We start from the raw sequence: 21,339 nt of genomic DNA, 5'->3' as shown, positions 1-21,339 counted from the left end.
TGTGAAAGACTGGTGGAGAGCATGCCAAGACGCATGAAAGCTGTGATTGAAAATCAGGGTTATTCCACCAAATATTGATTTCTGAACTCTTCCTAAGTTAAAACTTTGTGTTGTTTAAAAACTAACATTAACTTATTTTCTTTGCATTATTCGAGGTCTGACAACACCGCATCTTTTTTGTTATTTTGACCAGTTGTCATTTTCTGCAAAGAAATGCTCTAAAATGACAATATTTTTATTTGGAATTTGGGAGAAATGTCAGTAGATTATACAATAAAACATTTTATTTTTACCCAAACACATACCTATAAATAGTAAAACAAGAGACACTGATAATTTTGCAGTGGTCTCTTAATTGTTTCCGCAGCTGTATGTAGAGTAATGTTACTTTGAATCTAACCACAGCCCTTCTCCACCAGTGCTTCAACTACTCCAAAAAGCTCACCAGTAACACTTGAGAAACATTCTTGCATTTAATTATAAATATGACCATATACAAACATGGGGAATGATTGGATCAGTTGTATTAGGACCAGACAAGACTTAACATACGTAAGAATTATTTTCTCTTCCATATTCACAACGTTGTTCTTCCATTCCCAAAAGACCCAAATGGTATCAATAATAATAATAATAATACAAGAACAACAAAGTCTCACTCTGGGCTTACCAGAGAAGGACTGCTCCAGAGGTTGAATTCCAAAATGTGCAAAGGGTTAAATGAAGCCAGCAAAAACACTAGGATAGCTCTACAGTCTTGTCATAGATAGTAAGGCCTACGGTAGATTAAATCCGGTCAGGGCAAGATCCGCATTATAGCGCGATTGACATGTAAAGGTCATGTCCGACTGAGATGACATACATTGCATTCGGAAGGTATTCAGACCCCTTCCCCTTTTCCACATTGTTACGTTACAGCCTTATTCTAAAATTTATTAAATACATTTCTCAATCTACACACAACACCCCATAATGACAAAGCAAAAAACAGTTTTCAGAAATGTCTACAAATGTATTAAAGACAACAAGTACAAGTATTCAGACCCTTTGCTATGAGACTCGAAATTCAGCTCCAGTGTGTCCTGTTTCCATTGATCATCCTTGAGATGTTTCTACAACTTGATTGGAGTCCACCTGTGGCAAATTCAATTGATTGGTCATGATTTGGAAAAGGCACACACCTATCTATATAAAGGTCCCACAGTTGACAGTGCATGTCAGAGCAAAAACCAAGCCATGAGGTCAAACGAATTGTCCGTAGAGCTCCGAGCCAGAATTGTGTCGAGGCACAGATCTGGGGAAGGGTACCCAAAAAAAAATCTGCAGCATTGAATGTTCCTAAGAACACAGTGGCCTCTTCATTCTTAAATGGAAATAGTTTGGAACCACCAAGACTCTTCCTAGAGCTGGCCTCCCAGCCAAACTGAGCAAATCGGGGGAGAAGTGCCTTGGTCAGGGAGGTGACCAAGAACCCGATGGTCACTCTGACAGAGCGCCAGAGTTCCTCTGTGGGTGGAGATGGGAGAACCTTCCAGAAGGACAACAATCTCTGCAGCACTCCACCAAATCAGGCCTTTATGGTAGTGGCCAGACAGAAGCACATGAAAGCCCGCTTGGAGTTTGCCAAAAGACACCTTAAGGACTCTGACCATGAGAAACAAGATTCTCTGGTCTGATATAACCAAGATCGAACTCTTTGGCTTGAATGCCAAGCGTCACATCTGGAGGACACCTGTCACCATCCCTACTGAAAAGCATGGTGCTGACAGGATCATATTGTGGGGATGTTTTCCAGCAGAAGGGACCAGGAGACTAGTCAGGATCAAGGGAAAGATTAACGGATCAAAGTACAGAGATCCTTGATGAAAACCTGCTCCAGAGCGGTCAGGATCTCAGACTGGGGCAAAGGTTCACCTTCCAACAGGACGACCCTAAGCACAGCCACGACAACGCAGGAGCGGCTTCGGGACAAGTCTCTGAATGTCCTTGAGTGGCCCAGCCAGAGCCCAGACTTGAACCCGATCTAACTTCTCTGGAGAGACCTGAAAATAGCTGTCTCCCCATCCAACCTGACAAGAGCTTGAGAGGATCTGCAGAGAAGAATGGGAGAAACTCCCCAAATACAGGTGTGCCAAGCTTGTAGCGTCATACCCAAGAAGACTCAAGGCTGTAATCGCTGCCAAAAGGTTCTTCAACAAAGTATTTGTAAAAATGTCTAAAAATCTGTTTTTGCTTTGTCATTATGGGGTAGTGTGTGTAGATTGATGAGAAAAAGAATTGTTTTTAGAATAAGGTTGTAACATAACAAAATGTGGAAAAAGTCAAGGGGTCTGAATACTTTCCAAATGCACTGTATGCAGCGTTTACTGTGAATTTGGTCTTTGCGAACGCAGGAACATTGCCTTTGAATATTGTGCATTGTGGACAAAACGCGATCGGATTGAATCTGGCCCCAAGGCTTCACAACAAGCACACCATTCACTGAGGTAAAAGGTATGAGACTTCATGAGTTGAATACTTAAACCCAAGACACTTTAAAAATAATTGTGACAGTCACAGCACATAGATACCAGTAGCAGAACTTATTGAGAGGTCTATTGAAAGTTGACTTACAGTTTGACTAATTCCCATGAAGAGTGGAGGAATTAAACAGATTAGACAACTCTTGATAGTAAAAATGGGGTAAATAACTTATTTTTTCCATCATCAGTTGAACATAGCCAAGTATACCATACCACAGCAGATAGTCTTCAATTGAATCCTACAGATGAAGAACCACAAAAGGCCAATGTGCATTTTATGAAATCTAGATAAACATGCATCATTACATCATTATTAAAAATGAATTAAACAAATATGTTAGTGTAATAATTGGCAACTATCTTTCAACTATGCTGATGGGGTATACAAAAATGGAACAATATGCACATTGGCCTTATATGGTTCTTCGCTGCAAGGATTCAATTAGGCAACATGAATTATAGCTTCAAACTATCTTCTTTCTCGTGACCTTCGGACACCACAAAAATCACCAACGGTACTCACCGTGACATCAAAGTAAAAACAGAGGGTGCTCAAAACCTGCTAATATACAAATCAAAGACCATAAAATCAAACTTTATATAAAATAATGTCACAGTGACAGCATCCATAGCGCTTCCAAAATCTCAGAATCTTCATTTCCGGTCATCTAAAGAATTTAACCAGAAATCCATTTCATCCACTCAGGCACACGATCCAACTAAAAGACAGCCGAGTTGCCTCGGGACGTAGATCCAGGTATCCGGCCCAAAGGACCACGTCGGCACCCCAGTTAGCATTGTAAGTTAAGAGAATGAAACATTTAAGATGCGGTTTGTGCACGTTTCCAGAGGGGGCTGGAGGCTGGGGTTTTGGGGTTAGAGGTTGGAGTGAGCTGAGGGGGTCTTATGAAGTCTGGCACTGGACCCCGCCAGCAGACGGGTAGTCATCCTCCTCCATGTAGTGGTATTGGCTGCGTCTTACTCTGGCCGGGTCACAGTCCTCCAGGTCGGCGTAGATGTAGAGGTCGTCGTCCATGCTCTCGGGCTGCTCCACCTCCCTCTTGGCAGGAAGGTAGTGCTCTAGCTCCTTCAGCTTGTGCTTGGGGAGGAAGTTGGCCTCTGGGAATACCACCTTTCGCAAAAACAAAACGAAAAAGCACTTATTTCTACACCCTACATTTTTCTTTAAATGTCATATGAAATTAAGAACCAACTGAAACAGTAATAAAGCAAACACATTACGAGTTACACAGGCTACAAAGTGCAGACTTGTGTCAATTACATAATCACAATAAACGTGCTACTACAAAATGGCCACTGGTCATATGGTTGGTATTTGGTATGGTTGACTTTGTAAGTCTCCAGTAGTTTTCCAGTGGTTTAATAAAACATAAATACTGTCTGCAGCAGTAGTTAGTCAATCAATTTAATACAACATTTAAACTGAGGGAATGACTTAGGACACTATTTACTTTTCTTATATATTTTTAAGCTTACGGCACCTGGTATTCCCAGGCGGTCTCCTATCCCAGTACTAACCAGGCCCGACCCTGAACAGGCGTGTTCAGGGTGGTATGGCCATAAGCTTTTTTTTTCTTTTTCTGTTTTCTTCCTGAATTAGGTCCCTTGGCTCATCTCTGCAACGGGCTTGGGAGAGGCGAATGTCGAGTCAAGCATCCTCTGAAATATGTCCCGCCTGGCCGCCTACTTATCACACTGCTCGCTTGACCCGATTGTCAGCCACACCAATGTGTCGGAGGAAACACTGTTCGACTGAAGACTGACCAAAGTCAGCTTGCAGGCGCCCGGCCCTGTCACAAGGAGTTGCTAGAGCACGATGAGCCAAGGAAAGAAAGCCCCACCAGCCAAACCCTCCCCTACCCCGGACCGCGCTGGGCCAATTGTGCGCCATCCTGTGGGGGTCACGGCTGAATTAGGACACAATTTCAATAAGATAAAAACCCAATGAATACGCCGCACAAAAATATTAACGCAACAAGCAACAATTTAAACGATCTTACTGAATTACAGTTCATAAGGAAATCAGTCAATTAAAATAAATATGGATTTTACATGACTGTCACGGATACCTAAAAAAAAAAAAAAAGTAGGGCCGTGGATCAGAAAACCAGTCAGTATCTGGTGTCACCACTTGCTTCATGTCGCACGACACATCTCCTTCGCATAGAGTTGATCAGGCTGTTGATTGTGGCTTGTGGAATGTAGTCCCACTCTTCAATGGCTGTGCGAAGTTGCTGGATATTGGCAAGAACTGGAACATGCTGTCGTACACGTCGATTCAGAGCATCCAAACATGCTCAATGGGTGACATGTCTGGTGAGTATGCAGGCCATGGAAGAACTGGGACATTTTCAGCTTACAGGAATTGTGTACAGATCCTTGCGACATGGGGCCGTGCATTATCATGCTGAAACATGAGGTGATGGCAGCAGATGAATGGCATGACAATGAGCCTCAGGATCTTCCATTCCATAACCCTACCGCCACCATGGGGCACTATGTTCACAACGTTGACATCAGCAAACCGCACGCCCACACACGCTGTCTGCCATCTGCCCGGTACAGTTGAAACCGGGATTCATCTGTGAAAAGCACACTTCTCCAGCGTGCCAGTGGTGATCGAAGGTGAGCATTTGCCCACTTAAGTCGGTTACGACGTCGAACTGCAGTCAGGTCAAAACCCTGGTGAGGACGACGAGCATGCAGATGAGCTTCCCTGAGATGGTTTCTGACAGTTTGTGCAGAAATTCTTCGGTTGTGCACAGTTTCATCAGCTGTCCGGGTGGCTCCTCTCAGACAATCCCACATGTGAAGAAGCCAGATGTGGAAGTCATGGGCTGGCGTGGTTACACCTGGTCTGCGATTGAGGCCAGTTGGAAGTACTGCCCCATTCTCTAAAACGATGTTGGAGGTGGCTTATGGTAGAGAAATGAACATTAAATTATTTGGCAACAGCTATGGTGGACATTCCTGCAGTCACCATGCCAATTGCACACTCCCTCAAAACTTGAGACAAATGTGGCATTGTGTGACAAAACTGCATATTTTAGAGCGGCCTTATATATTGTCCCCAGCACAAGGTACACCTGTGTAATGATCATGCTTCTTGATATGCCACACCTGTCAGGTGGATGGATTATCATGGGAAATGCCCACTAACAGGAATGTAAACAGATTTGTGCACAAAATTTGAGAAATTAGCTTTTTGTGCGTATGGAACATTTCTGGGAACTTTTATTTCAGCTCATGAAACATGGGACCAACACTTTATATGTTATGTTTATATTTTTGTTCAGAATAAATACAAATATAGTTCAACATCTACAGTACATCTACAGTATCACGTCCTGAATGGTGGAACACATTGAATGGTGTGTGTGTTTTTTACAGAACATACCGAAAAGAGGATAATGAGGTGTCCCTTTTCAAACGGCCGGCGGTGCATGGGCATCCCCTCATTCAGGACACACTTCTTGTCGCCAGGTTTGATCAATTCCCCTGCCAAGGTAAAAAATGTAATTGTAAAACACGATCAACCAGCGCTGTCACGATACCAACATTTTACTAAGCCAAGTATCACGATCTCATGGTATCGCGATACTACTCGGTAAAGAAAATCTAGTGGCCTAGCGTCCTGTTCGCCCCCCAGACACTTGTTCCCGTTTTCTAAACATTATGCGCATGTGCTACCCAAAAACCCTGTCATTGATATTCACAATTATACTTAATACAACACATATTGAATTAACTTCACACTGTATAATAGAATATTGCGTAGACTTATTTGCTCATATTTGCAAAGGCCTACCTCTAATTTGGCTGGAGCAATGGAAGGAAGGAATATACTGTACATGCATAATGATCTGCATGTCATTGTGGCAGTAAGGGGAAAACACTGCATGAAACCTCTCCCTCCCTCCCGCTCGCTCTCCCAAACACATATGCACACTGCTTCCAACTTTAAAAACATTAGGCACCAAGTCTCCTGTTTAGGGGACCTGCGTGGTTCCGGTACCGACCAATATTTTCGTTTAAATCCATCTGTGGACACCGTAGATCGAAATGGCTTGCATTGAGCGTTCTTTCGGACACAGGAAGCTAGAGCTCGGAGACGTTCACAGCGATGGGGGCAGACATTTTGATCTTTAGAAAATATGCACATTTTCTAACACTAAATATACAAATATGTATTTGACAGTTATAAGGAAGGAGAAATCTTATAGTTGGTCATTTTATAAATTGATTATACTATATTTAGAAAGAATATAATTTCAAGCATTATTCATATAGTTTTGTCGAATAGGAACCAAATATATTTTTCTTTTTGTAAATATTTTAAATATTTCATATTTTCATACTTATCATTTGTACTTGAGCTTGTGTCCTCAAGTCACTACACCTCAGCAATTTATAGCTATTTTTTTACCAGAAAGGTGAGATTAACCTTTTTTGGAGTATGCAGCATTACTAGTTATTGTTTATGGCCCTCTCATGATAAACACTTACTTTTGGGGATTACGTAGATTACATTTACTTACATTTGAGGTTAATGAGCACCAGAAATATTGTTTTATATAGTTTAGGCTTACATTATGAATCCTACCTTTGAAGCACGTGATTAGCATCATGATTAGCAGAGCCTTTTCCTTTCTTCCTGCGCCAAGCAAATTTGCCTAGACCTACTGTCAACATGAGCAGGTTGTTAGCTAGCTAGGTAACATGACTGAACGTTGTTTGTATCAAACCAATAAGTAACGTCCCGGGATTAGTTTAAAACGGCCCGCAACATGGTTGTGAAATTATTCCAAATGCGCGCAAATTGACACAGGAAGAAAAAAGAAAAAAACGTAGCTCCGGGTCATTTCCTTTTTAACCATTTGAGGTAGAGACACACCGTTTTCTTTGCTGTAATGCTCCAAAAATGCCTGTCATGAAGCGGTGCATTTCCTCTGTCACTCAGAGGCTGCTTGACCGCAAACTTGCAATTGCAAAGTCTACTTAGACTGACCTGTGCTCTTGGTTATACCAGGCAATAAAATGCTCCAATGTATGAACTTTGCTCGCTCTGCTCCAATGTATCAAATGTAACAGAAGATTCATCAGGGTCTGCGTCCCCGCTCGCCATTACCGCTAAATTCTATTTTTAAAACTGATGGAGGAATAGATGTGCAGGAAGAGTGGACAGAGAGAAGCAGGTAATGGCTGGTTGATCACAGCTGCCACACGTGAGATGCGCTTGAAAGTGAAGTGGACATTATTGGACTAGCGCATACAAGAGACTAGTTGCTGTTGCTTAATTTTTTTAACTGATTTTATAAAACAGGCGCCAGCAGGTTCTTTAGATTGGTAGGGCTGACAAATTGGGTAGCATCATATGAAACGGTCCTACAGGATTCTGAAATGTTGGTATAAGTATCAGGATGTTTTGGTACCGTTATATTACAATGGTACCGGTATACCGTGCAACACTACGATCAACAAAAAATAAAATGCATAAATTTTTTTTACAAATTGCCCAGTGTTGTTGTAAAAGGTTTCTGTTAAATGAAATAATCTAGGAAGTGTACCTGGGTGGCAGGTGATGAGGAGGCTTCGGTTGTCCAGAGTTTGAACAGGCTTCTGGAAACCACACAGGGCCTCCACCAGCTGCAGCTCCATAGTCATGGTCAGATTTTCCCCTTGTCTGTAGAATAGAGCACAGTCAATACCAATCAAAGCCAACAAGGCTGCGATTGATTGCATTTCAAGCCAAGAAGTGAAAATCAAGAACTGAGAAGTGATTGGCTCTCAATGGCGATTTTTTGTTGTTGAAGAAAATGAATTTAAATTAAGTTCTTGAATGGCCAAATTTTTGTTTTGCTAGATATATAGACCTTTTTCCAGTACATGACACACTGACGTCACACACAGATGCGTGCGACTCTTAGCGGCAGTAAGAAAGCAATCGCCATCTGTGCCTTTTTCAACATAGAAGTAATAACTTAAATCTAGGCTAAACAAAATAACTGTTTTAGGTTCTCATACGCTTACAATTATGTTTTGATTCTTGCTTGAACAGCTGCAAAGATTTATTTTTTGCTGCCGTTCTATAAGAACTCCCCCTTGTTCTGCCACCAACCTCCACGCATCGCCCTCATGCGGCAATGTTTGCAAACACAGAAAGGGGTCTATAGGCTAGTACAGAATACAGACCAATACAATACTGAAGAATATAAAAAAGGTCTCGTTTGGAACAATGGAACTGCCAAATTTGTGCACAAACCATTTGTTGGTCCAATCAGACAATGTGATATAGACATAGGGTAGAGGCCGGTAGTGAATAAGGACTGGCATGAGGTTTAATCTTTTACCTGGTGAAGACGGGATGGACTCTCTGATCCAGGACAATGATGATGTCACCAGGCTCTAGTCCTGGCTCCTGATCTCCCTCCCCGTGGAAAACTAGCTTCTGCCCATCCTTCATACCTGCAACAATAATTTAGGCTTGATTTAACTCAACTGGCCCGTATTTAACTGCATTAAGACAGATCAGAATTATCTGGCAACGCCATTCACACGCAACCATGCCTTGGGGAACATTTAGGGCACTTCCACATATCCCTAGATGATTTGGATCCTGGAGCGTTTGGTAACCTGATCCATGCTATAAAGCAGATGTGGAAGTGCTAACTAATCCTGGCGCAAAATAATCCTGGTCCTTGGTCCAGGACCAGAGATATTGTAATGCAGTAGTGTTAGTCGCATGAAACTTTGTTACAGAAATTATATTCGGAATCTGTTCATTTCCATTCTTGTTTTATGGAATTGTCAAAAAACGTTCCAGGGTACCAAATTCATATGCGAAAAAGCCCTGTGAGTTGGACCAAACCAACTTTCCCTGACTGTTGCCTTGGATAACCAGCGCCATAGAGCCAAAGAATAGGGGAACAACCAACCACAACAGGAATCACAGTACACACACACTACAGTTTGCTTCAGTATAGGGATTTCACTATGGCTGTCCATTGGATAAATTCACAAAGGCTTTAGTAGCACAACTCAAGGATACACCAAGTGAAATAGCTGAGTGAGCTTTCTTAAAGAAGGGCAATTCCAACCCTTTTGACCTCATTTTGATAATCTCCAGCACAATACCAGTGTCTACATGTGAAAACGGCACATTTCTACATTTTGTAGAGAAAATAAAATACTGTATTTTCCGCACTATAAGGCGCACCGGAGTATAAGCCGCAGCAGCTAAATTGAATGATATTGAATGATGTGTACATATATAAGCCGCACTGGACTATAAGCCGCAGGTGTTTTAATGTTTAATTACCATATGTAAGGGTTCGTGCACAGAGGGGATTGTCGGGAAAGAGATGGCTGCTTGAGGAAGCTCCCATTTATTAACATTTCAACAAACAAGTTGCATATTTGCATAACGTATTCAAGTGTTACCATTTAGTGCAATAGTAGCTACAGAACATATACTGTGCTGTGTAAACTGTATCACATAGCGTTTCAGACACACAAACTTTTCAACTTTCAAACTTAAACGGTGCGCTCCCAGCGCACATACCGGCAGTGATCTACAGCAGTGGTTTTCAACCAGTGGTCCTTGAGGGAGTGCTAGGGGTTCCCCAGCAAAATTAGTTAATAGCGTCACAATCATTTAACCACTTAACTTTAGTTATTTTTGAAAAACCTTGAAAAAGTGTGCGCATCTTTGAATATTTATCTATATTATAGCCTACAGTAGTACCATAACAAAAAACAAAGCTTACAGCGCTTGACGAGGCAATATCTGCTTAAAATATACGGTAATCAGCCTACCAGAAAAGTTATTAATCCTCGTCTTCATCTTTTAGGCTAAGGTGCAGTACACGGCTGTAACCAGAAAAGTCAAGTCATTAATCCTCATCTCCGTCTTCTTCCTGCGTACTAAAACCACCAAAGTCCTCATCTTCAGTGTCGGAAACGAACAGGCTCAGGGTGGCTTCGTCAGCCACTCTCCTCTCTCCTTCGTTGTCGCTCTCAAAACCAACAAACTCCTCTTCGTCACTGTCGGAATCGAACAGCCTCTGAAGGGCCTCAGCTGTGGCGGCGTCCTCCTCTTCATCACGCAGCAGTCCAGCCTTTCGGAACCCGTTAATGATCGTGGATGTTTTGACAGCCAGATTGACTGCCTTTAACTTAAAAGCTGCATCACATGCATTTCTACGTTTGTTTTCCATAATGAGGGTTTGTGGATGAAAACTTCCTTTGCACAAACTGTCTCGCTGTCGTTCTCTCGTACCACTCTCGGTTCCACTTTTACTTTTGCGCGCTACCTGTCTCACTCTTTTCCGGCCTCCAGCTTTTCCTGCTGGAGCCCGCCGCTTAAAGGTGGGGGGCGCGGACCGGTCATAGAGCCCATAGAGTTAAAGTTGGTGGACTGTAACCTGTAAAATCCATAGATTTAGGAGGTCTTCTAGTGGCCGTTAGCTGTAAAAATCCATAGATTAGCCGCACCGTTATATAAGCCGCAGGGTCGAAAAATTGGAAAAAAGGCGCGGCTTATAGTCCGAAAATTACGGTAGTTTAAAAGTTATACCACATGACAAAGGTTAAAATTGATTTTCAAACAGATTCGTGGGGAGCAAGAAAATAACATTCTCCTGGCTAGAAACTTGTTGCAGGTTTTGAAAATCAACATTTGTATTACTTTTAATCCCACCCTGCAATGTCACAGAAGCATTTTTTGGGACTTTTATCTTTTTAACTACAGATCATAGAAATGCACCGTTTCCACATACAGGTGACTACCAAAATAAAATGGCAACATAAAAAGTGTCTTAATAGGACGTTGGGCCACCCGAGCCGCCAGAACAGCTTCAATGCACGTTGGCATAGATTCTACAAGTGTCTGGAACTCTATTGGAGGGATAGAGTTCCAGACCATTCTTCCATAAAAAATTCCATAATTTGGTGTTTTGTTGATGGTGGTGACAAACGCCGTCTCAGGCACGGCTACAGAATCTCCCATAAGTGTTTAATTGGATTGAGATCTAGTGACTGACACACACACATTAAACCCCCTAGGCTCCTTTGAGACCCATCTTTTAAAGTCACAGATCTTTTCTCGCCATGGTAGGCAAAATAACATGCAAGATGGGATGTTTTAATTGTTTAACTAACTCAGGAACAACAGTGGAAGCACCTGCTTTTAATACACTGACTCCCTAATTTAATATAATATAATATAAAGGTAACTGCCAAAATAAAATAAACACTTTATTAAGTGGTCCTCTGTAGCTCAACTGGTAGAGCACGGCGCTTATAACGCCAAGGTAGTGGGTTCGATCCCCGGGACCACCCATACACAAAAATGTATGCACGCATGACTGTAAGTCGCTTTGGATAAAAGCGTCTGCTAAATGGCATATTATTATTATATAATAATATAATAATATGCCATTTAGCAGACGCTTTTATCAAAAGCGACTTACAGTCATGCGTGCATACATTTTTGTGTATGGGTGGTCCCGGGGATCGAACCCACTACCTTGGCGTTACAAGCGCCGTGCTCTACCAGCTGAGCTACAGAGGACCACTTAATAAAGTGTTCATTTTATTTAGGCAGTTACCTGTATGTAGACACTGATATGGTGCTGGAGATAAATGAATAGGAGGTTGAAAAGTGGCAGAACTGCCCTTTAAGCTGTGTGTGTGTACGTACAGTGCATTCTGAAAATAATCAGACCCCTTGACTTTTTCCACATTTTGTTATGTTAAAGCCTTATTCTAAAATGGATTAAATAGTTGTTTCCCCTCATCAATCTACACACAATTCCCCAAAATGACAAAGCAAAAACAGGTTTTTAGATATGTAGAAAAAAATGAAACATCACATTTACATTAGTATTCAGACCCTTTACTCAGTACTTTGTTGAAGCACCCAAGAGTCTTCTTGGGTATGACGCTACAAGCTTGGCACACCTGTATTTGGGGAGTTTCTCCCATTCTTCTCTGCAGATCCTCTCAAGCTCTGTCAGGTTGGATGGGGAGCGTCGCTGAACAGCTATTTTCAGGTCTCTACAGTGATGTTCGATCAGGTTCAAAGCCGGGCTCTGGCTGGGCCACTCAAGGACATTGAAATTTGACCCGAAGCCACTCCTGCGTTGACTTGGCTGTGTGCTTAGGGTCATCCTGTTGGAAGGTGAACCTTCACCCCAGTCTGAGGTCCTGAGCAGGTTTTCGTCAAGGATCTCTCTGTACTTTGCTCCGTTTATCTTTCCCTCAATGCTGACTAGTCTCCCAGTCCCTGCCACTAAAAAACATCCCCACATCATGATGCTGTCACTACCATGCTTCACTGTAGGGATGGTGCCAGGTTTCCTCCAGACGTGACCCTTGGCATTCAGGCCAAAGAGTTCAATCTCGGTTTCATCAGACCAGAGAATCTTGTTTGTCATGGTCTGAGAGTGCTTAAGTGTCTTTCGGCAAACTACAAGCGGCTGTAATGTGCCTTTTACTGAGGAGTGGCTTCCGTCTGGCCACCTTACCATAAAGGCCTGATTGGTAGAGTGCTGCAGAGAGGGTTATCCTTCTAGAAGGGTCTCCCATCTCCACAGAAGAACTGTCAGCATGACCATTGGGTTCTTGGTCACCTCCCTGACCAAGGCCCTTCTCCCCCGATTGCTCAGTTTGGTCGGGTGTGTGCCTTTCCAAATCATGTCCAATCAATTGAATTTACCATAGGTGGACTCTAATTAAGTTGTAGAAACATCTCCAGGATGATCAATGGAAACAGGATGCACCTGAGCTCAATTTTGAGTCTCATAGCAAAGGGTCTGAATACTTATGTAAATAAGGTTTATGTTTTTTTATTTGTAATACATTTGCAAACATTTCTAAAAACATGTTTTCGCTTTGTCATTGTGGGGTATTGTGTGTAGATTGATTAGGGAAAAAATGTATTTAATACATTTTAGAAGGCTGTAATGTAACAAAATGTTGAAAAAGTGAAGGGGTCTGAATACTTTCCGAATGCACTGTATGTATGCACACAGAGTGGACAAAAAAATTCCATAACAGACTGACCAGGTGAAAACGATGATCCCTTATTGATGTCACTGGTTAAATCCACTTCAAATCAGCGTAGATGAAGGGGATGAGACAGGTTTAAGAAGGATTTTTAAGCCTTGAGATAATTGAGACATGGAGTGTGTGTGTGTGCCATTCAGAGGGTGAATAGGCAAGACAAAATATTTAAGTGGTTTTGAACTGAGTATGCCTGGCGCACCGGTTTGAGTGTCAAGAACTGCAATGCTGTTGGGTTTTTCGTGTGTATCAAGAATGATCCACCACCCAAATGACATCCAACCAACTTGACAACTGTGGGAAGCATTGGAGTCAAATTGGACACCTTGTAGAGTCCATGCCCTGACAAATTGAGGCTGTTCTGAGGGCAAAAGGGGTGCAACTCAATATTAGGAAGGTGTTCCTAATGTTTTGTACACAAGTTGATATGTAGGGTGCATTTTGTCAATTGACTGCCATTCTACACTATAGGGTCAAACTGAGCTGTACTGGGCTGGCCAGGTTACAGATCCTGTAAACGTTTTGGAAAGGACAATGTGAAAAGGAAATAGCAGTATGTTTTGGCCCTGTATAGTGTGAATATGTCACTCACTATGTCATCTTATATCACAATGCTCTTCATTCCTGGTTCCAGAAGACTGCAGTGTGTTGCTTGCCTTTGTCTCTGCCCAGCACTAGAAATACCGATCCAACTAATCATCAAGACTACATTGATCAGGTGTATTAGCCAGGACCAGAAGTGAAGAAAATGTAGGTTGTATCACATAACAGACATCCAAACCTCCTACATCCTCAAAATGGAGGAAGAAAATGTTCACACTTTTACCTTGTAAATTGGCAGTCGCTCTGCTAGCATTCCCATCCACAGGTAGCTTGGTCTGTCAGCTAACGGTGTCAACAGGGCCATGGCGTATCCCGTGTCAACATGCTTAACCCATCCCCCCATCCCACCCGCGTCGCTAGACAAACATACAGTGAACAATTTAGGCAGAGTCTATGCTCTTGACAATTTCTCCTCCACACAAATCAAAGGAGTCAAATAACTGATGGACCTCATAGCAAAAAATAAATAAATAAAAATCCAGGGTAGAACATTTTTTTTTCTTGTTCTATATACTAACTATAAATACGTCTATGTAAATTGTGAGCTGTGGAAAGACTTCTCTTGATGGACAACAATTAAATCAACCACCTCACCTTTGTCAATGTGGACCTCCAGGATCTTCTTCTGCCGCAGAATCTTGCGTCCGCCGCAGGCCTTGCAGCGGTCCTTGTGGCTGATGCGCTGGCCCTGGCCCTGGCAGCCCCCGCACACGGCGGACACCTGCTGCACCATGCCTGGCCCCAGCTGGTGGAGGCGCACCTGCATGCCCGTGCCGCGACAGGACATGCACATCTCCACCGCGCCCTTCCTTCCCCCGCGACCTACCCCAAAACACAGCCATGTCAGTTCACATCACCCTAGTCGTTTGCAGCAATAACTATTATCACATCACCATTTAAACAGAATGCCTCATGCGGTGTTTGACAGGGCGGTAAATGCTAGTCAACAGATAGCGATTCTGTGGCATAACGATCCGCTGTAAAATGTTACTGTGAGATAAGCAAGAACATTTATGTATGCATTTTATAATCAGAGCAACAAAAAAGGAACCAAACAATAGTTTGGGCCTTGTCCGACGATAATCTCGGAAATGTTTTATCCTAGCAGAGGCATTTACCTCCCTCTAACAGTTAATTGTTTATAATGTGATGTTGGCTTTTACAAGACAATGTAGAATGACATCCAATCCATGCATGATCACACAGGGCTATTCAACCTGATGACTTTAGGGTCACCACACTGGTCATTTTCATCCTTCCCTTTTAATGAGGGACTGATCAAGACCAAGGTTAACCAACAATGTAACATGTGTAGTAATGTAGCACCTTCACATCGCTCGCAAATAACATTCTTCTGGACAGCAAGTTTCCTCGTGGCTCCATTGAAGAGGTCTTCCAAAGAGACTGTGAGCTGATGAACGACATTCTTTCCTAGGTTTGGAGAGCACATTGGGTCAAAGCATTCGCTTAAGAGAAGTTAAGAAGAACCACAGAAGACCAAAGGTCAGAATTTGAAGTCTGACTTCTGTTGAATGTAATATTTGTCTCTGTACTACGTTTTACCTCTCCTCTCCCGGTGCATTCGGCCACCTCCTCCAAAGAACATGTCAAAGATGTCCATGGGGGATCCAAAACCCCCGCCACCTCCACTGCCCCCTCCTTCTTTTATGGCTTTCTCCCCTCCCCGGTCATACACCTCTCTCTTCTGGGAGTCCGACAGCACCTCATATGCCTGAGAGATCTGCTTAAACTGGGAAGAAAAAAACTGAATGATCAATTCTCAGAGCGCAAACTACTAATAGAAATCTCAACTAGTACTTAAAAATATTAAACAACTTACTAAAAATGTCTGACAGAACTGTAGAAACAATTTATGTATTTTCCATATTCATCTCTTAAATTAACCTGGCATAACCGGCGTCAGTGTGCTGGATTAGCATATATCGCTGCCTCCCTGAACTTGCCTCTGACTGGGCTTGAACCAGGGTCCTCTACCTTGCCAACACACGTGACCACCCGCTCTATAACTAGCAAACCGTTTGAGCTATACAAAAGGTACCAATTGGATAGCTCCATCTGCGACATTTCAAGCTAGCTGGGGAGTGAGCTTACTGTACATTCTTAACTCCGCTACACTAGCATGCATAACTTATCTCCACTCAACCAATGGTCATAAATCAGAACCTATTCATAGAAGCAGTCTCACACTGCCTTAATTTTGCCAGACCCCAGGAAGGGTATGGGGATCCATAATAAATACAAATACATGGTTTATAACATACACTGCTCAGCAAAGATAAAGGTGGTACGGCAAAAATTAACTGTGACTGTCACGGATGCAAAGTGGTTTTCTGAATACTTCCACTCACTTTCTCTCCCTCCGTAGGGTTCTTGTCAGGGTGGTACTTCAAGGCCAGCTTACGATAAGCCTTTTTCAACTCATCTGGAGTGGCATTGGGCTTAACACCCAACATGTCATAAAAGCCGGTTTCCTTCACCATGGTTGTTGGTTACAGTCTGCAGAAGAAAACAAATGCTGTTCACACAAGTGTCCATTTCTCTTCCTGTATGTCATATAGTGCTGAGCGATGTGCTTTTTTAGGTCGATTCGGGTTCGATGACTTTTTAAAAAATCACATTTTCTATCTCTCTTTTTTTGGTGGGGGCCTATTCAGTCTTACAAAATCACTATTTTAGTAGTTCTTCAAAAGTAAATATGGCATACTTTTAGGACTGCTGAATACCAACTATCAATCTTAGATGATGTGTTTTCAGGTAGAGATACCTCACAAAGCAATTGCTCTCTATCCCGCGTTCTTGTCTCTGTCTCTGACCGGACAAGTAGGCGCGCAATGGATTATATTCATTGCAGTTAATTACCACGTTTTCTGCTCTAAACTATGTAGAATATTGGCCTGCTGTAAACGTCGCACAGTTCGGGCTTGATCTGATCTAGAGAAACTGCGCATTGCACTCACAGAAAAAGAAAAAAAAATGAACGAAATGGAAAATCTAATAATTGGTCAATTAGTTGTTTATAAAACAAAAAAATAAACATCTGTTATTCGCTCAGCACTAATTACATTCTATTTGCATTTGAAACCAGATAGCAAAACTTGGTGAATAGCAACATTTATTTCAACATGAGGGGATAGCTCCATCTGATCTAACCAATACCACAGAGTTTCTGAACCCAGAAGCGCAACATTGTGAGACTTCTGAGAACGTTTGCGAAACAGACCAGAGGGGTGTCCTACAAAGCAAGCTAGATCTACTCAGGGTTTTCGAAAGCTAACCAGCTTCAGTTAACTTCACATTCCAGCTCAGGCTTCAGTCATCCTACAACTGTATTTATTGCTTGTCCACCTGCCACTAACTCTAGCAGGCTTGTAAGTGCACATGGCTAGTCGAACACCGAACTCTTCATTGAGACAATGCTGAAACAATACACGGGGAAGTCCGTGCCACATTCATTTGTGCCTAAACCAAAATGAAAGAAAATGTCTTGCAAATTCGGCAGGCTATGGTGTGAAATGGAAGTGCAGTCTTTATTTTCTTTCTTATCATTAATGCAGACTTGTGTGCTTTCCAATGCACAACAAGTATCTTTCCCCCCCACTCCTATCGATAAAATAATTGTATTGTCAAACAAAAGTATTACTGTACGTGAAGTTTAAAATGCATTTTCATTGCTAAATGTGTAATGTGATATTTTTTAACACAAACATTTGATTTCTCCCTACAGTTTTCAGCCGTCAGCTTCGCCCATGACTGGCTCATATGAACTACAATCCTGACCGCTGTGTTTTAACATCAATAATCATCGCTTGGGATATGGCTTTCAAAACATATGGCTCTTCTTTTTCATCAGCAAGAAATAATCTTTAAATAAAGAGTTACAAACGTTATGCACTTACAGTAGCAGTTTTGCAAAGATCCATACAGCTATGGTAGGCCAATATTGGACTAAAGGAGCCTAACGTTACTCCTCTGTTTATATGGCGAATTGGCTCTGGAAGACAAAACAAACCAAATAAGCCATCTAAATGTGAATCGATTCTCAATTGCGGTACGGTTCTAGAAACATAAATCCCTTTACTTTCATATCACAACAAAATAATTTCACAAATGCTAAACACAATTACTGTACCCTGTTTTAACCGGTTTTAACACAGTTGCAGAGGACAGTATTTTTCAGTGACACATTTGTGGCGTTTGTCTTCTGTTTACACACAGGTAGGTGTTCTGGGCATCTCCGGCGCGGCTCACTCCTGGATTGCGTCCTACCTGACCGGTCGCTCCTACCAAGTGGCGTGGCGAGAAGCTGTCTCCGCACCACGTGCTCTCACCACTGGTGTCCCCCAGGGCTCAGTTCTAGGCCCTCTCCTTTTCTCCCTATACACCAAGTCACTTGGCTCTGTCATATCCTCACATGGCCTCTCCTATCATTGCTACGCTGACGATACACAACTAATCTTCTCCTTTCCCCCTTCTGATAACCAGGTGGCGAATCGCATCTCTGCATGTCTGGCAGACATATCAGTATGGATGACGGATCACCACCTCAAGCTGAACCCTGGCAAGACGGAGCTGCTCTTCCTCCCGGGGAAGGACTGCCCGTTCCATGATCTAGCCATCACGGTTGACAACTCCGCTGTGTCCTCCTCCCAGAGTGCGAAGAGCCTAGGCGTGACCCTGGACAACACCCTGTCGTTCTCTGCCAACATCAAGGCGGTGACCCGCTCCTGCAGGTTCATGCTCTACAACATTCGGAGAGTACGACCCTGCCTTACACAGGAAGCGGCACAGGTCCTAATCCAGGCACTTGTCATCTCCCGTCTGGACTACTGCAACTCGCTGTTGGCTGGCCTCCCTGCCTGTGCCATTAAACCCCTACAACTCATCCAGAATGCCGCAGCCCGTCTGGTGTTCAACCTTCCCAAGTTCTCTCACGTCACCCCCCTCCTCCGCACACTCCACTGGCTTCCAGTTGAAGCTCGCATCCGCTACAAGACCATGGTGCTTGCCTATGGAGCAGTGAGGGGAACTGTACCTCCGGGCTCTGATCAGTCCCTACACCCAAACGAGGGCATTGCGTTCATCCACCTCTGGCCTGCTGGCTCCCCTTCCTCTACGGAAGCATAGTTCCCGCTCAGCCCAGTCTAAACTGTTCACTGCTCTGGCACCCCAATGGTGGAACAAGCTCCCTCACGACGCCAGGACAGCGGAGTCACTCACCACCTTCCGGAGACATTTGAAACCCCACCTCTTTAAGGAATACCTGGGATAGGATAAAGTAATCCTTCTACCCCCCCCAAAAAAAAAATTGTAAAGTGGTTATCCCACTGGCTATAGGGTGAACGCACCAATTGGTGAGTCGCTCTGGATAAGAGCGTCTGCTAAATGACGTAAATGTGCCCTTGAGCAAGGCACTTAACCCTAATTGCTCCTGTAAGTCGCTCTGGATAAGAGCGTCTGCTAAATGACTAAAATGTAAATGTAAATGTGTTCAGAGACGCAGATAGCTAATTAGCACAGGTAGTCCACTGGCTTCTGTCTGTAAACAAGCGCTGTAACATGAATATATGGCCGTGTGGGAATCTTAACCCTATAAAAAGGTGTGTATCAATTTAACCTTTTTTTTTTTTTACAATTAGTAAGTCCTTATGCTTCCATAGCAAGCATGCTTCCATCTCAAGCAACGCGTGTTAATGTTCAGACCGAGCGTCGCGGTGCTTAAGAAAACATCCCTGTACAGAAGACTAATTCTTCCAATCTTCATGCTGTAACGTTAACGTCTTTGCCAATACTCTAGAAGGGCTAGCTAGCGTCGAACGTTAGCTACATTAATGTTAGCTAGCTAGATTATTACTAAAGGCTTAAAAGGACAGCAGAGACCCATCTAGCTAGCTAGCTACCTACAATGTGGTTAGGTGTTATCTATTAATTTTTACTTACAGACGTTATGCATCTTCTTCACTAGAAAGCACAAAGTAGCTAGCTAGTTACCCGTATCCAACATAACGTTAAATTAGCTAGCTAATTTACCTAGGTTTGGTAGCTAGCTAGGCTAATGTTAGCTGGCTAGCTATCCCCGACCTAGCTAACTGATAGTGATAGTAGTAGCTTAGTTAGTAGTTTGTTACCAATTAGGAACATACTTTTTTTGCAGAGTGAAAATACCATTAAATTGTGGTTAACTACCTGTTAAAGTAGACGTCCGTAGAGAGAAATGACCTTTTTTAACTTGGAATCCCCCTCCTCTTCCTGGCGATGAACTTCCAGAACCTTCTACTTGCACCGCCTACTTTAATGGTGCTTTCATGACAACTCGGAAATAAACGAGGTCAAACCATGACGTCGGACCTATAGAAAGATTCCGGAGTTTTCGACTTGCTATTCCGAGTTTGATGGCCATTCAAAACGATTTTTTCCAGAGTTCACAGTTGTCGGGAACGCACTGAAGTCGGAGATTTCCCAGTTGTTCTGAACGCGGCATTATTGATAGTGGCGTATATTCATGGCTGCCAAAGGAAGCCAAGCCTCCCAAAAACATTGACCAAGAAAAAAAGATAAAATTGTGTTATTATTTGTGTTTCATAATTTTCCTTAAATTCACAAGAGGCTGAATGTATCTCACCGGAGAAAGCATCCGAGCGAGCGAAACAGCGCCCCTCTGTATGTGTAGGCCATCTATCTGATGCTGTCTGGTCCAAAAGAGCATGACATTGTTGCCAACCCTTGCCCAGCAAGCATTGGCCTTCCTTAAAAAAAAAAATTAAATAATAGCCAATCAGCGTTGAGCTAAACTGAACGAGCTCAAATGTGAGTCATCCTGGAGCACCAAAAAAAAGTGTCAAGGGAAGCCAGTTTGGATTTGGCCTCACTCCTATCAAATCGCATTGAGACCATACTTAATTGACAGAAACAACTTGAATTGTTGCATCTTGTTGTGTTGTTGTCCTCAGGTGGCTAGCTAGCTAGCTAAAGTTGGCTCTTTCCTAAATTAGCCAAGGATGGAGATAGGGATTTGGACTTGTGGTTTTACTTAATTTTCCGTACCGGTCAATGATTATAACTGTGATTCTGATCCAACCATTAATTCATACATTGTGCCTCTGGCCTGAGA

The 21,339-nt window shown here is 42.8% G+C and overlaps 1 protein-coding gene across 3 annotated transcripts; it reads right to left on the bottom strand.

Annotated features, from left to right (window-relative positions):
• Positions 1-459: 459 nt before the first annotated feature.
• Positions 460-20,527, bottom strand: dnaja1 (DnaJ heat shock protein family (Hsp40) member A1). 3 transcript variants are annotated; one of them, XM_084155662.1, is made up of 10 exons: positions 20,415-20,486; positions 18,128-18,222; positions 16,580-16,727; positions 15,774-15,960; positions 15,537-15,641; positions 14,805-15,032; positions 8,894-9,008; positions 8,111-8,226; positions 5,941-6,041; positions 460-3,654 (listed from the first exon to the last, which is right to left on the bottom strand). In XM_084155662.1, exons 3-10 carry the CDS (start codon positions 16,709-16,711, stop codon positions 3,427-3,429), a joined length of 1,212 nt encoding a protein of 403 aa, XP_084011788.1. In that variant the 5' UTR covers positions 16,712-16,727; positions 18,128-18,222; positions 20,415-20,486; the 3' UTR covers positions 460-3,426. The 3 variants fall into 3 exon arrangements, with proteins under 3 accessions (XP_084011788.1, XP_084011787.1, XP_084011789.1); XM_084155661.1 differs by lacking the exon at positions 18,128-18,222 and having other exon boundaries at positions 20,415-20,527; XM_084155663.1 differs by lacking the exon at positions 18,128-18,222 and having other exon boundaries at positions 20,448-20,514.
• Between the last annotated feature and the right edge of the window lie 812 nt (positions 20,528-21,339).

The sequence above is a fragment of the Coregonus lavaretus genome, assembly GCF_964263955.1.
Source record: "Coregonus lavaretus genome assembly, chromosome: 38".
Taxonomy (NCBI): domain Eukaryota; kingdom Metazoa; phylum Chordata; class Actinopteri; order Salmoniformes; family Salmonidae; genus Coregonus; species Coregonus lavaretus.
Note: the sequence above shows the minus strand (reverse complement) of the source record. Positions and strands in the feature narration are given on the sequence as shown.

Coding starts and splice junctions, on each gene's coding strand:
- dnaja1 (XM_084155661.1), bottom strand. CDS start 16,711: ATGGTGAAGGAAACCGGCTTTTATGACATGTTGGGTGTTAAGCCCAAT. Junction 15,961..16,579: donor ACCCTACGGAGGGAGAGAAA/GTGAGTGGAAGT, acceptor TTTTCTTCCCAG/TTTAAGCAGATCTCTCAGGC. Junction 3,655..5,940: donor ACCTCATTATCCTCTTTTCG/GTATGTTCTGTA, acceptor TTTTTGCGAAAG/GTGGTATTCCCAGAGGCCAA.